General features: G+C 39.6%; 1 protein-coding gene across 1 annotated transcript; it reads right to left on the bottom strand.

The window, feature by feature from the left end:
• Positions 1–286: 286 nt before the first annotated feature.
• Positions 287–10,649, bottom strand: LANCL1 (LanC like glutathione S-transferase 1). The gene is made up of 10 exons (XM_053472323.1): positions 10,570–10,649; positions 9,139–9,230; positions 8,620–8,737; positions 7,868–8,075; positions 6,077–6,224; positions 5,301–5,447; positions 4,088–4,270; positions 2,707–2,883; positions 1,960–2,032; positions 287–534 (listed from the first exon to the last, which is right to left on the bottom strand). Exons 2-10 carry the CDS (start codon positions 9,214–9,216, stop codon positions 458–460), a joined length of 1,209 nt encoding a protein of 402 aa, XP_053328298.1. The 5' UTR covers positions 9,217–9,230; positions 10,570–10,649; the 3' UTR covers positions 287–457.
• Positions 10,650–16,512: the final 5,863 nt, after the last annotated feature.

Genomic DNA, 16,512 nt, shown 5'->3' with positions numbered 1-16,512 from the left:
TAAGTGTTCACCAAAAAAATCGGAATGACTCAAAATTGAACTTAATTAAATAATTATTCCTAGAAAGGTGCTGAGAATTCAGCATTACCACGACTGATGTTTCTAATGTTACGTTTCTTTACAAAAGTGTTAAAGTGAGCAGGGAAGGTGGAACTGCACCCTTAATTGGGTAAAATAAAACTGATTTCATTTCAACTAGTGTCATATAATCACGCAGCACAATGACTTTTACTTACAGCTATCCTCAGTCAGGTGCTTTATGTTATATATATGTGTCTGATAAGATGGCATTCAAACAGGGAAAAGGTTACTCTGAACAAAGGCCAATTTACAATAGCTAATATCAAGACGCATGATACTGAGCACAGTTAAATAATGCTTAGCTTACTCCTATATCAAGCATTGTCCCAAGAAGCTAAAAGTTACGGAACAGGCATACATCAGCGGATGAACGTTTTCAGATCTCAAAAGCAGGGAACTTGGCTTTTGCCGGTTCTAGTAGATCTGCAAGGAAATAAATAGTCCCAGCCATACCTATTGGAAGAAAATAGAAAACAATAAGATTTTATAACAGTATGGTAGATCTGAGGACTGTGGGAACAGTTGCGCAACAACCTTGGCACAGATAGACGTATAATTAAGTTACGTAGAGACCTGAAAACTTCTACCCAGCCACACAAGAATACACTTAGAACTTGGATTGTTTTTCTTTGTTATCAATATCTAGATAAAGGCAGAGCTCCGCTTGTATACTGATCAAACATGTCTGGGCTGTGATTTATTAAAATGTCACAGCTGATCTATAATGTGAACTGTGCTTAAAACACTAGGTGTACAGAAGAACATTTGTAAACGAATGCAATTTGGATGAGAAGAGACTTTTACACGGCTGCTATCTGCCGATAAGTGAGCAAAATTGGAAGTGATATTTGTCAAGAGTATAAACTAAAGGGCAACCCTACCATCAAATCCATCAAGCTGTTACCCTGGACGGAGAAGGTAATGAAATAACCAATAGCAATGCTGGGAGTGAAAAACGAAGATTAATAATCTCTGCCGTAGACACCATGTTAATAGACACTTGATTTCTGCAGCTTATAAAGCTGCGGACATTTGTGATAAAAATGTCTCTACTAATTGTTTTCAAGAAGGAGATGATCGTTCTTATTATCATCGTATTGGAACTGCTGTGATAATGCCACCACCTGGAGCTGGAGGTATGAGAAAATATTTGGTAATTTAGACCCTATGTACTTTTATATCTTTGACTGAGAGGAATCAACATCACTAACAATTGCAGTGACCTTCAAGAGCAACATGAATCAAACGATGGCTGAGCGTTATAGGAGCTAAAATGTTACCTTTAGACTTTAGTAGAATTATATACACTTTAACCCCTTCACACTGGGAATTTGGACACATTTCAACCAAACAAATTTGTCCATTTCATCTGTGTTTGTGCAACTATTTAATTGTTTATTACACCTATATGAATAATATATTTTTAAGGGGATGGAAAGGGTTTTTAGCTTTATTTGACCCTTATGTTTTTCCATCTATATAGTTGAAAAATATATTCCTAAATGGAGAATAAAAGAAACAAAACATTTTTTCTAATAATAAATGGTACCCTAGATCTAATCTCACTTTACCCACCACATTTATCAGCTCCTACATACGCAGGGTTATAAAAGGCACAAAAATATCTTGGAAAAATACACAGATTTCTGTCCCCAAAAGACCACATCTGACACAGTCCACTTTGCAGCCATAATTGTAGCTGTTGCATCTAAATATATATTTCATTTAATCAGTCGCTCACAGCATGGAGACTAAAGCTAAAGTAACTCTTTATTTATATATTTGTTTAAAAGAGTGGCTTTTTCTAATGCCAGGTATACTTTAAACAGAACATATGCAAATATATCAAGAGTGAACTGACATACAATCTGATTGTACCTTCAAACAAGGAGAATGGAGTGTCTGGGGTCCTGCAGCCATGCTCACCATAATCCATACACCATTCTGCAAACTAAAGAACAAGACAGGTGAACTCAGGGACACATTACAAAACTAGTAAAGTGCAAATATTACACACAGGAACGTAAATATTATTTGTCATTGTCCCAAAAACAAGGTCGGGTACAATTCAGGCATTTTAAGGTATGAGCTGAAGGTAAGCCATGTATGAAGTGATACACAGCTATTATTGTCTATATGTTAAAATGCATAAGACCATACTTAGCTTTTGACTATAAAGCATATCATATATGTGGCTACAGATAATTTCTGAAGGAATGCACTAATTTTGTTCCATAAATTATAAATTCAGACAATCATTTGGGGTTACAACATTCCCATATTCACCATTATGCGAGACCGTTTTGTAAGTAACAAAATCAATTTTTATTTTACTTTTCTTAAGGATTACGTTTGGATTCAATATGTCATGTTACGTATAATGTATATGTCGGAACCAAAATTCCACTGGATCATTGAAATATTGGATCAAATGAACTATAAACTGTTGACAGAAGTCCTTCATTTTTTTCTTCTTTAAATCTTGTAAAAGGTACAGGCTGTCTGTGGCTGGAACGTGGGGGGGACACATTAGCGTTTCACTGTGGGCACTATGCTTGTGACAGCACAAGAGGTTGACGTGGTGGCTTAATGGGGTTTTTTAGTGTTTAGCTCCTATGCACATACCTTGCATGCTCTGTACAAGTATTTGACATCACGGGTTAAGTTGTAAAGTGCTAGGAAGCTGTAGGCATTTCCCGCTGTGCCATGGCAAAGCCCATATCCTTTCTTCAGTAACCCACGGTGCCAAGCTACCTCGGCACAGTGCAAGGCATCTGCTAGGTACTTATCCTCCCGAAAGACCTACAAGGGAAAGTCAGTGAAAAGTATCAATAAACAAATAACAGTTATTTAACCCCTTAAGGACAGAGATGTTTTTTTGTACCCTTCATGACAACAGTTGTTTTAACATTCTTGTAGCATTGCTGTTTAGGTGTAGTCTTCTTCAGGAAAAACTCATTTAGTGTGCCCAAGCAAATTATATAAGAGCTTTCTTTAGATACCATTATTTTATTTATATCATTTAATTTACTATAAAAAAAAGAAAATATAAAAAGCACTTTTTTCTGAATTTTATTTGAAAAAATCTTTTACTCATCTCATAAAACCTAATGAAAAAACTGCTAAGAGATTCAAATATTTGTCCTGAATTTAGACCCAATGTTGTTATGTATTTGGAGATCTGGTCATGTCCTCTCTAGGACATCTTTGAAGCCGGTCAGTTCAATTTACCCCTATTATACCATATATGATTCACTAGACAACTCTTTCAATGCACTAATTCTACTACCAGCCTCTGTGAAGCCTTGTGGTAGTATTTTTTGTGTTTTTTCTCAACACACATTGTACTTTAGGCTTGAATATATGGCTTCTGCTATATGTTTCTGCCAAACAACACCCCAACCATTGACTTGCATGGTCGAATGCAGTCTCTGTATTTAACCTGTAGGGGAAGCTCAGAGTTCTTAGGAGGGTCTGGGCGGACCCTCTGGGGATCTTGTTTATGTTGTAGTGGGCTCCGCCGTCTTGCGAGAGGCAACATGTCTCTTGCTATGGTGCTTGCACAGGTTGTCCTGGGGTGGGTTTTCAGTGCCTGGCACGTCAATTGTCATCAAGGGGTTAATACAAGGAGGAAATTAAACACATTTTACACAGAGCACAGAATGACAGAGCCACTATGACAATGAACTTCACAGGGCAGTCAATGAAAGTATATTGTTAAAAAACACCATGAGGTGTTATTGCCCTTTTTAAGTTAGAATATCCTTCTAATCACAATTAAATTGCTACACAATGTCCTCATGTAGTACATCACCTTTTTGATTGTTAAACAGCTCTGTGATAGAGGTTGACAAAATGTTGTTATAATTAGGTGGCAGGCCATCATTTTTAGGGCCAACCTGGTTGTATTAGAAACCACAAAAGAAGCATGTTCCCAAAGTTCACTATAAAAGGAGGAGGAGCCAATCTTTAAAATGTTTCCTGTCAAGAATGATTTAAACCATACCTTAAAAGCCTGTATTAGCATATAAATAACGCCAGGAGCGCCATGACACCAGTGTACCAGTAGATCCCTATGGTCCCCAACGCAGGCTGGGTAGTTGCCAGATGTAAACTTGAGGTGGCTGAAATAATTTACACTGGGACGGATAAGGCTTTGAAGCTTCTCGCTGCTGACACCACATTCAGGCTGAGGGCAACAGAAATATATTAGGTCTGCAAACTATGTCATCCACCCTAGCCTGCGTATCAACTGTGTTTAATCCTCAACAGTAGAGTATTTAAATTGATGAACGCAGTGAATGACATTCCAACACTTGTCAGACAATGAACTAACAATAATCACACTCTGAAGGTCTGGAATAGGTGGAAATCGTTTCAGATTTTACAGATACAAGAACAGACATATCACAAAAAAAACCTATGCGGCGGAAAAATTCAGCATTCAGATGCTACCTGGGATCTCTATGTCTTCTTATTTCAGGCCTAACAAGAGCAATTGCTTGACATGTTTCACACTTGTATGCTTAGTCATGAGTTTGTCACATAATGACCTCTCCCATATTTAGAAGGGCAAATTGGGTCGTAATATGAGAGGTCAGAACACCTCTTCATCAATTATCTGGGTACAAAGAAGGTTGAAAAAGCATCCAACCATACTCTTTCCAGATAGATCAAGTCAACTATATGACTGGCATATGAGAATACTCATAAGAAACTCCCCAGAGCTTCTAATAGCACATTCAACACGAACTAAGGAAACAACCTGGGCAGAAAAAGCAAACATTTCCGTAAACCTGATTTGTTAAACAGCATGATGGGCCAGCGTGCATGCATTTTCTAGACACTACAAGATAGACATTGTGGCCTCAGCTGATGCAGCTCTCGGCATACTGCAATCAGCTCTCTGAGCGAACCAATCCACAGATGCCTCGCTACATCCTTAGCCGTTTATTTCCCTCCCTATAATTATTAAACTTTTTGGATCTGCCTTTTCGTGTCTGTCTTGTTACTACACAAGGTATGAGGGTGGTGTGGTGTGCTTATTTATTGGTTCATGAAAAGGCGTCTTTTGATCTGGCTATGGGACAAGACCCTAGAAAAATTAAGAAAAAACAAATTCACGTTAATTTGTAATGCTTATTAGAATAGGTAATGTGAAACAGGATAGTCAACTGTAGCTTCAATATTTGCCTTATATTTTAGAGGTTACAGCTTACCTGCATTAGATAGTAGTATATTCCGGCCAGGCCATGGGCAGGACCCACATAATATTCTCTGTACCACTCATACATCAGTGGACTCTGAGCAGTGAAGTTTCTGTGCACCGACAGCCGTTCCCCTGAGTCCAGTACTGTATTACATACCTGACAAGAGAACAAACTCTTAGATTATGAGGTTCCTGAGACTCCCTTTATGCTCTGAATGCGAGCCACAAACCTATATACATAATTAAATAGCCGTTTTTTCTTTAGAAAACAAAACCTGGTCTTTTAGACTACACTAGGGATAGGAAAAGATCTATCTATTATAGATTTGGAAGGAGAGTTGCAGTACCAACACTTTCACTTCAATATGCATTAAGGGTCAATGCTGGCAAGTTTCTCTAACAAAAAGAGTGAAATACATAGTTCAGTGGGTGAAGATACTAACTATGCATTTTACAGGGCCAGCCAAGTTCTTCATCCAGCAGACGCTTACTTGAAAACTCTCCTGGCAACTCTCCCTTTAGTGAACAGACAGAAAAGTGTCTCAGGTTTGCGGAAGTCAATGGTGCTTACGGGTCATTTGGTGAAATGTCTGTCAAAGTCTTTTGCTGCCTATCTCTGTGAGTAACCAATATTTACTATAAAAGAACATGGGGGTAAGAATAAGGAAAATATTACTAAAAGGGAACAAATTATGACAAGGTGACACAATTTACAAAAAAAAAAACAAGCAAAACTGGCATATACATTCACAAAGCTGAAAAATGGGTGTCCTGAGTGTATCCAACCTGTTGGATGTAACTGGAAGGTATCTTCTCCATTCCATATTGTTTGTTGATAAAAAGCAGGGCATATAGGTACCCCATACGTCCATACAGGAGCTCATCTGGGAGTCTGGAGTCCACCCTTACCACTGAGGCATGCATTTGGAGAAGACTGTAAAAAGAAGAAGTCATGATAAAGCAGCCTGCGTAAGGTATAACTATCCATCAGAGAAGATAGCAGTGCATGAGAATTTCTTCTACAGTTGACACTCAATTTGAGAACAATAATGTTGATGGTTATTTCAGGAATGTATATGCGAATATTATTACTTAACTAATTAGTTCCTAAAAATATCTGTTGAAGTTTAACTTTCATATGTTGTTTATGAGAAAGGTTGGGAACTCTATTTAAATATTTAATGAACTCTACAATTTGTATATATATATATATATATATATATATATATATATATATATATATATATATATATATATATATATATATATATATATATATATATACACACACAATACCTGTCACAAAGCTATTTTCATGCAAAACAAGGAGACTTGTACCTGTGCTGACATAAATATAAATGGGCTTTAATGATTAGTTAGCCTTTTAAACTAAAATTTAATGTAACATGATGTGCTATCGGAACACAGGAGTGATGGTTGCTGATAAAGGCCTCTGCACACCTACTGAGAGATTGCATTAAAAATCAGCTAGTTCCTGCTACAATAGTCATTTTCAAGTGTATATATATTCACACAAACATAATCACATCTTTTGATATTATATATAATATGTGTATCTACAGGAAGGGCTGAACCCTTACATTTTCACAATTTAATCTGCCGTTTATAATCTGTATAGGGAATCTGTATTTTTTCTCTTTTTCCCTCGATATATACAAAATTAATATACTTAGAACAGACAATATACCGGACATATGGTACTGTATCTCCACCTATCAAGAAAACAGGATGGTTTCAAGCACTGTTTTGATTTCATTCTGTTCTGTCATCAACAACCCCCAACAACTAAGTGCAGAATCATTCCTCCAGTAGAATTTCTTTTTGTCTGCTAAATAATGCATTAATGGTGTCAAGCATTCCAGAGAAGCACTCAAAGGGAAAAGAACAGACTGAAGATGACAATCAGTCCTGGCACTTTAAGGCCAGTGGCCAATAAATTACACGTGCTACCACCTACTGATACACAAACCACATAAAATCTTGTACCGTCTGGGTACACAAAAAAGCTCTGGATTGGCTGCACGAGCGCTAAATGGGAGGCGCAAAGGGCAGTGGCCCTCAGTGGGCATTTGCCAGGGGTGCCCAATGGCCATTCCGGGATGAAAAATGGCTATGGTTGTAATGAGGAAAGACAGTGGCAAATATTATCTGTTGAATTTGTTGAATATGCAAAGTTGATTTGTATTATATAGATGTATATCTATACAGGTAGTCTCTGTTTTTAGTAGCCTAACAATAGAAGGTCAAGATGGAGATTATCTACATAGTTCTTTTATCAGCTTCATGTTTTTTAGTAAAGACTAGAGGACCTATCCAATGCTTTGTACTTCATATTTCTAAAATCTTTTACAGCACCTAAAGTATAAATCAGTAACACGACACTTGCTTAATTTATACATCTTCCTGACTAGAATGTCACTTTACAGTTTTCAGTAAACCGATGTGATGATTTGTTTACCAGAAAACAAAAAACAATCATTATTTAGTAATTTATATAACAGCATTACATTGTGCAGCTGTAGAAACAAAGCAGTTATGCATATCTAGATGTATTACCTCCGGATACAATCCTCTGCTTCCTTTGTGTAACCCATCTTCTGAAACACAGCTGCCCCCACGGCATACGGCCCTGCATCCCCGCAAAGGAAAGTGACATCACGTCTGGTCAGACAGCGCAGACTCCTGGTGACATAGTCTTGTGCTTTCTGTAGGAGAGTTGGCTCCCCATACACATCCGAGAGACGCAGATATAACAGGGCAATCCCTGAAATGTATGAGCAAAAACCAAACATGAATGGATATAAATTCATTGCTGAGTGGGAAAATACATGTAGATTTCAGCCACCTTCATGATACATTTTATATGACTCCTAAAAAGAAAGGTCTGTCAAGCAATGCTGTAGCTCAGTGGTTCCCACTTCTGAAGACTATGCAAGTGGCCAATTTGGCCAAGCACTTCCATTAGTGCCACTTGTGGGCACTGGCATACTGGACCTTCAAGTCTTTCAGACAAAAGCCCCTGTGCAAATGAAAGACCACTCCTGGCATTTTTAGACCTGAACTGGTATGTGTGTTCAGAAATCAAGAACCAGAAGCGAGGACTACTGTTTTATAGTATTCTTTGCCTCCTGGAGGTAAATCTGTTCATTGATACTTTTAGAATCATGTAGTGAAGAGGGGCATAACTATTTCAAATAATTAGTTGCTGTTCTCGTTGGAAGTGTGCCTTTACAAAATACAAAACAAGGTTGAAGGAAATATTTAAAATCTTATAAAGAAAAACAGTTGGATTCCAAATGATATTTTACCTGCCCAACCAGTATAAGCCGTACAGTCTCCAGCATCTACAGATTTCAGTCCCACTTCCAAGTGTTGAAGAAGCTCCTTAATCTTCCCATTTAGGAGGTGTACAAAGTCAGAGGTCAGCTATAAATACATAGAAAACAGATAAGAAGTATCTGTCCCACCTCATCTGACAATACAATGATGCAGTGGCCAAACATCTACATAACCCAATAAGGAATTCTGTGTGGTGTAAGTGACAAACATTTCAAACCAACCACGGAACCTAAAATTCCAGAGGGACGTGACCGCAGTTTCCAATTGACCCACAAATACCAGAGATATATATACCTCGTACTTCCACAGACAAAAAAAAAGAGATGAATGTGTCTTCTGTATCCCAAAGCAACATATCTATGACCCGCTCTTCTCATAATGGGGCAATTTGAATTGTTGTTAATGAGATAAGACCGCGTTTTAAATTTTAGAGCAGAACCTTTTTATTTTTTTTACACAACTACCTCCATATTGTCTGCAAATCTCACCTGTCCCGTAGAACTGAATGCCGGTGAAGCCTGGTGGTTGTAATCCGGATAGGGATTTTGGAAACATCTTTCCTCCATGACAGAACGAAGCCCTAAGGTAAATAGAAGGCTGATTACAGAGTTAGTCTTCAGTCATAACTAGAGAGCAACTTCTTGTGTATCCTTCATATGAACGATATCGGAGACTAGCATAAGAATATGTGGCAACAGAGAGACCTACAGCTCCATACCGAATTTCAGCTTAATGATTAGATGGGACAGCCCAGGTGTACTCCGAGACCCTCCTGTAGTAAACCTCTGGCATATGTTAAGGCGGTCAAATATCAGTACCTATTTCTCTATTGTTAAAAGGCTTGGGATATCTCGTACTATTAGAACAAAGGGATGCATCTTGTTACATTTTAGCAGTAGCTTCAGTTTTAGAAGTTATACTTTGTGTCCATTCCACCAAAGAGTAACATATTTTGTCACCAGAGTGCAGATATATCATTTAAGAGTTATGCATAAAGATATTCCGCCACAGCATCCAAAGGAACGCTCTTGCTGATTGGGCAATTCCACTGGTTGCTATAACGATAAGGTCAATATCCAAACTTTATGCCCCAATGTCTCAATTGACACATTTACACCGGCCTATGTATACAAGGTGTAGAGCGCTGGAGAGAGGCGTCCAAACATTAGACAATACATATTCCCTCAGATGCGGCATTCAGCATTTAATCTTTCCCTGAAGAAAGTCCATGCCACTCACTGATAGTCGTTTTTCTCTGTAACAGAATGGGCCAGCAGCCATTAATATCTTGATAAAGTGAGGCATGGTTCCCAAACACCCTGTGTTCATATATCTACTTAAGCGTTCGTGTCACCCGGGTGTGAAGCCATTTTGACTTGAAAATACTCATATTCTGGAGCTCCAGAACGGTTTAAAACGGCAGTTCACATAGGTTTGTGTCGTTAATCGGGTACGGTGTCTATGCACCCCTAGCAACTGCTTCTAACACGTCGAGGGCTAACATGCATTCGCTGCATGCTTCACAGCCAGAGGCATTTAATGAGGGGGTCTTATTACTGCGTGAAGACTAATGCAGCAGAATGAGGCAGTGAACAACGCGGTGAATGCTACGAGTCAGTATACAGCAGGCTGCATGCTGAACACACACAAAACCACTACTCCGCATGGAAATGACAATTTATTTGTGATTTGCAGTACACAGAAAACAAAACACGACTCCGTTCCCTTCCGCTGCTTTTCTGCTTCCCGGGGGCCATTAATGCAGGAGGTACGGAGAACACGTAAACGCCACAGACCCAGGCCTATCCCGTCATAAGGGTCCAGGGGTGATTAACTGCAGCTATGTGCCCCTGTCAGAGGGCGCAGCCCTGCCCGGTGTGGGGGCAGCAGGAGGACCGCGCATCACATTAACAACTCACAGCGCTGACAGGTGAGTCTCTTGGAGGAAGGACGCAGGAGAGGCTGCACACCCCGCGCGACAAAGCTTCCTCTGACAACTGCTCCGCCCACTACACGACGTCACGGAAAAAAGCAGCGCTCTTACTGGCGAACGGTGCACACGCATCGCACACGGACCCGCGCAAGGTTTACGCTGTAAACACTGCGCTCAAGCCCACACGCACCACTCGCTTTCTAGTCTTCACGGCCCCACTGCGCATGTGCCACTGACTACAGTACGTGGGCACACGTAGATATCTGCTCATGTGAACACTATACACGGATCTGCACAAATCACAGGGGAGAACTAGTACATTTTGGCCTGGAGGGCAAATAAATCCAAGTGCCCCCCCTTGTACATGTGCACACACTCTCATTACATACACTCACATACTGTTACTAACACTTACACTAGAGGCCGCTATGCGCCCTGCTCTCACTTGGTGCAAGGTACCTGCCTCTTGCTACCCATAGTGAACCGGCCCAAGGTGTGACTGACACCCTGCTACGTATAACACACTTTTTTCAAGCTCATTTTTACATTGGAAGGATCTGTCCTTCTTTCGTCACCTGATGTCCCTCTTTTGAAGGAGTGCAGCATTATTTGCTGGGTATGAGCGTATCACAGCGCTCTATAGCCCTGAAACTTATAATAACGTACAGCGAGGAATATGTGTTCTCTGTTACGTTAATAGGTATCACTAATGAGAATACCTGGGAACTCTGGGTCAACACCCGAATCCTCCAGGTAGCGGCGGAGGTTGCGCGCATGGCGCAGACGTTCACTGGCTGCCAGACAGGAGGTTACTGGTCCCCTGCAGCACTGCGGGGGATCTTCCTCTCTGGGAGCCGGTGAACGTCTGCGCGATGTGCGTAGACAACCTCCACTGCTGCTGGCTAGTATGGGGCTTCTATGGTGGAGCACCACAAGGTCATGTCATGCCGTCGCTCCGTCATGGAAGCCCCAGAGGAAGTGCCGACCGCATCGAAACAGGCACGCTTCTTTTGTTCACAATGTTCTAGATTGTGGCACATTATTTATTGAACTTTCAATATGAACAGTCTTTATGGTGAAAGTAATACTAAAAAGACTTGTTACTGTTGGGCAAAAGAAACATAACTATTTATCGAATAAAGGACAATGATCACTATACAGCCAAAAAACATATGCAGAAAGAGAATGTATAGAAAAACATGTAAAGGAGAAGACCCAGACTGGGTGTAAATGCTGTCTCAAGTCCTTGTTACGCTAGGCAACCTGGTAGATACTGTATACGTGCACAAGCAAGTACGTAGTGTCCTGGAATGCTTAAATCAGATCAGCTCAGGGGGTAGTTCCCCCAGCCCTCCATGCCAGCTCCCCCGATGAAGGATTATTTTTTTTTTCTGCGTCCGCTTAGATCAGCCAAATCGTTTATTTTCTTCAGGTTTGCCATAAGTCAGGGTGTCAGATTTGATTTCCCAGCACATGTAAGGTTTTCTAAAATGCAATAGCTCATAGGTGTAGGAATACAAAAGAGGAAGTCTTTATTAACACTACCCTTTTAAATAAATAATCACGTAGATACCTAAGAAATGGGAGTATTATCTCAATTAAAGTTAATTGGTACACAAAATACATATTTTTTAATGAGAAATTAAATATATTCTGTTGTACTGTAGTTTAAAGTTAGCACATTCTCCAAAACCGAACATTGGAATTACTCTGTCTTCCAAGCACAGGAAAAGAAGCTCCTCTCCACTCCCTATCCTTCTATGCCCACCAAATTGGTGCTTTACTACCTCCGCTTCCTTCCCTATTCTTCTATACCCACCCCATTTTTTTTTTACTACCTCCGCGTCGCTCCCTATCCTTCTATGCCCACCCCATTTGTGTTTTACTACCCGTACTCTCTCCACCCAATCTCTTGCCATATGACCTGGTGAACAACCCTCTAATGTTATGTAATATCAGGGGCAGGATGAACGGGAAGGACTTTGAACCTCTGGATGTCCTCAGATTAGCCATTGTTGGAAGACCAACAACATTTCTGCCAAACTCTCTAATAGTCAATTTGGCTGATTCAAGATAAAGCCCTCCCCCTGTTTAATAGATACTAGTGCCCTGTAATGAATGTGCCATTGGCATAGAGGACTGCTTAATTTGCAAATCATTGCATCCTTTTAGCTACATTTCATCTAGCAACATGTCTATGCCAGTAGTATGCAATTGTAAGTGTTTCCTAACTACTCATGTTGGATGTTTCATAGCTGAGGAAAGCACCAGAGGAACGTGTTTTGGACGGAAGGCACCGCTAAACAGACGTGTTCATATACATATAATCACTTTTTCCTCTTTACTTAGTATCACTCTTTCGTTTTATTTAGCACCTGATCTGATACACACTTCTGGAACAAAATAAAATGTATCTTCTCTTAAAGAGCAACAAAGAATGCATTGACCACTGAACCTTCAATAACACCCAGGTGTCCTCTTTTAGGGGGACATCCTGTCACAGGGTTTTATTCATTAAAGGGAGAGTAGGCAGGAGAGTTGTGGTTTCAACTATTTCACTATTCATTATGAAGGGCCAGCACTGGCAAGTTTCTCCAGCAAGTAGGACTTAGTTGTCCCTGTTTATGTATAAATAACTGGGTGAGGAGACTCTTAAGTGATTGTGTTGCAAGCTCTTCTTGCAACACAATCACACTGGGGTTAGCTCTTAACAATGTATAGAGAAGTGAAGGAGATGAAACACAGCTCTGTCGTCAACTCTTTCCACTCCAGATGTCTTCCAGGAGATCAAAATATTGGTGATTGTATCACTGTGTTCTACAGCCTTAGAAGTCACACTAATGTAAACAGCAGAAATTATTCTAATTATAATAAAAAAGGAGTTTGTTTATATAACATGCATTATTATTCATTTGCATGCCTCATTAAATTATTTAACCATTAATAGGTTGCAGTTTCTGTAAGTTTTGGTAAAGCCCTCCTCCAGCCACGCACATCTAACTACACCCCTAAAAGTGTCCTTCCTTGGCTATTTAAAATGAGGGGAGCAATAATGTCCCGACTATTCACATCTGTCACAGAATAAGCTCAGTCTCCGCAATTTCAAAAAAAAACAAATTACAGATGCTGGAAAGGCAACACTCAACCAGCCGATGGATGAAGAAATTTGGCTGAACTTTAGTGATAAGGTGTACAGTACATTCTGCTGTGCAAGGTCACAGAGCCAGATAGTATCACATGTGTTTCAAATATACTAGTCTCCACCCACTACAGCCTTACCCCCCCAAAAAGAAAAAAACACACGGGGAAGAAAAAATAATATACGTATTTGATGGGAACTTGAATTAAAATTACCATTTTTCGTTGTAGACTGCAAAGGGTTAAAATACTAGATTTATTTAATTTTATTTAAATCATCTAATTTCCTTTGTTGCTGCTGTTGTTGACCATTTATTCTGACTCACATGCTTTGCCATACTGGGCTATCCTGTTAATTATCTCAAGTGGTCTTTGTGCCCTTTAAGCAGAATTACAGCAATGCTTGTATTTTAAGTCTCACAGATGTGTTCATGTAGAGAGGATTATTATGTTCTAGCAGCAGTACATCAAAACAAAGGGGACACATAAAATCTAAGTAAAGAGGTGAATTCTGCAACTAAAAATCTTGTGTGTCAATATCATACATTTTTGAATAGGATTTTCAGAGCATTGAGAAATGTGATCTTAAATTCTTGGTCATTCAAAATAGAAGATTTCTTTTGGTTGTTACTGATAAACCTAATAACCATAACGTCATTGTGTCACTGCTCCAATATTTCATCTAGAGGAAAAACCCTATGGGGAGAACAATTCTGGGGGTTCATGTTGATCACCAGAACCTCGTCTAGGCCATCAACAGTGAAATACCAACACCTGTAGCATAGCAAAAATAATGCATAAAATACAGTCGGAATTTACTGACAAATAATAATTCATATTTTTTAAAATGTTTGTTCCACTTACTTATATCACAAACTTGCTTCTGGCGCATACTCTTTATATTTGTTTTATTAAAAGGATTTTATTCTATCTGCGTTTAATGTTGTAATTCTTGAACAAGTGCCTATTGCGTAATAAAATGTACGTAACATTCTGCATTTGGACAATGAAGAAGGAAACAGATAGCATCCAATAGGGTTGAGGCAAATCAGCATCCGAATTGTAGGCTGGTAGTGATTTGGTGGCTTCTCCTGATATTAAATAACCAATCCGACTAAAAGAAATGTGCTGACGTCAGCTGAAACAGAGTGAGAGTAAAATGAGCTGACTGAAGCACTTTGAGAAAGAAATTGCAATAACGTACATCAGGGTTTGCCCACTCTGTGTACAGGTGGATTCATCTTGTATAACAAAGCTACCCCGTTCTTGGATAAATATCTAGGATGCTGAAATTATTGGGACCCTTCTTGAGAACCTTCTACTGAAGAGTCCGCGTTCCAGTTAACACAGTCATAGAGCATGTGCAAAATGGTAGTCTCTTGTGAGCATTGTGAGATATCTTGCCATCTCCAGGTTACATAGGAAAAGCAGGTTATGATGTCACACTGCCACCCACTTAACACTGCTGAGTGATTTAGCCAGAGCAAGCCACACTGGTTGATGTTTAATATTGCACAATGTGATGGCCTTGCCTTCGGAAACTCTGGCTAATTGTACATATCATGCACAGAAATCTAACATGTGATTTCTGGTTTAGGTATACTGTTTTTTTTGCAGTGTGCAAATACCATCACTTTATGTATTTGGTTAACCTGCTGATATTCTTGTTCTGCTCTGCGTTGCAGTCTACCTTGTATGTAATGTATCTTCAGTTGTTGAATAAACTCAATTGAACTCTTTTGTTAAATTATCTGCTTGCTAATTTCAAACCCTAATCTTATACCCAAAACCAAGGTAAGGAGAGACACTAAAAAAAAAAACAATTGCCCCCAAACCCAGAAGTAACTCCAGCAAAGCCAATGCCAATGTGTAAGAAAGAAAGGAGGAGTGTGCAGCCTTCATCGTGATATACAAACAAAATGAGGGAAAAACTCAAAACCCTGTGTTCCTATTAAATTCCTGGCTGGTCCATCTAGAAATGGGTAAAATAGGTATTTGAGATACTCAGTTAATGTGCTTTCAGGGAATATTTAGTTGGTGGCCATTTAGGGTTGCCCCCTAAAACCATGATGTGGACATTCAAGGTTCAACTGTAATAAATTTGAACCACTTTGAACACTCATCATTTGGGAGGTGGTGCTGAGGAGATGTGGGATTTTTATTGTGTTCCAGGTACCCCAAAATGTCCCTGACATGTGAAAAACTAGAAAGTGTGTTACTGTTAGATTTGTGTTAGGGAAGGGTCACCTAGAAAGGTAAGTAGGGTATTTTTGAGATCCTCCAGATGGGGGTTTATTTTGATGTTTAACGGTAGTTATCCCCCAAAATCTCATGGTGCACATTTTTGGTTCAATTGAGCAAATTTCTCCTACACACACACACACACACCTTCTCCCTTACCTATACATATACACTATATTTTACCTATATGCACTCACTTCTGCCTCCTGCTTTACCAGCAACTAAATGCCCCCTCTTCACAGTCACCACATTTCTTCCCCCCATAGCCACCAAATTTCTAACCCTCTACAGCCTACAACTCACCCCCACACATATAAGGCACCATCAACATCCTCTTATTCCTACATTGGAACTGATACTATTGAAAGCTACTAGCATACTCTTCTTTTCATTTATATCACGTATCATCAGGATGACATCATGACATCAGAGCGACTCGTCACAAAGAGAAATTAAAAGATTTCAGAGTGCAACAGAAATTATAGTAAATCCCAGCAAGTGGTTGGATCTAGAGCCTGATCTAGGGAGGGGTACTAACACACACACACAC

Source organism: Spea bombifrons, chromosome 7 (genome assembly GCF_027358695.1).
Source record: "Spea bombifrons isolate aSpeBom1 chromosome 7, aSpeBom1.2.pri, whole genome shotgun sequence".
In the NCBI taxonomy this organism is placed as follows: Eukaryota; Metazoa; Chordata; class Amphibia; order Anura; family Pelobatidae; genus Spea; species Spea bombifrons.
This window is presented reverse-complemented; position numbering and strand designations above follow the sequence as displayed.

Excerpts from the sequence above, each read along its gene's own strand:
- LANCL1 (XM_053472323.1), bottom strand. The coding sequence starts at position 9,216 with ATGGAGGAAAGATGTTTCCAAAATCCCTATCCGGATTACAACCACCAG. Across the intron at positions 8,076-8,619 it reads GGCTTATACTGGTTGGGCAG|GGATTGCCCTGTTATATCTG; the intron begins GTAAAATATCAT and ends CATACATTTCAG. Across the intron at positions 5,448-6,076 it reads CTTCCAGTTACATCCAACAG|GTATGTAATACAGTACTGGA; the intron begins GTTGGATACACT and ends TTCTCTTGTCAG.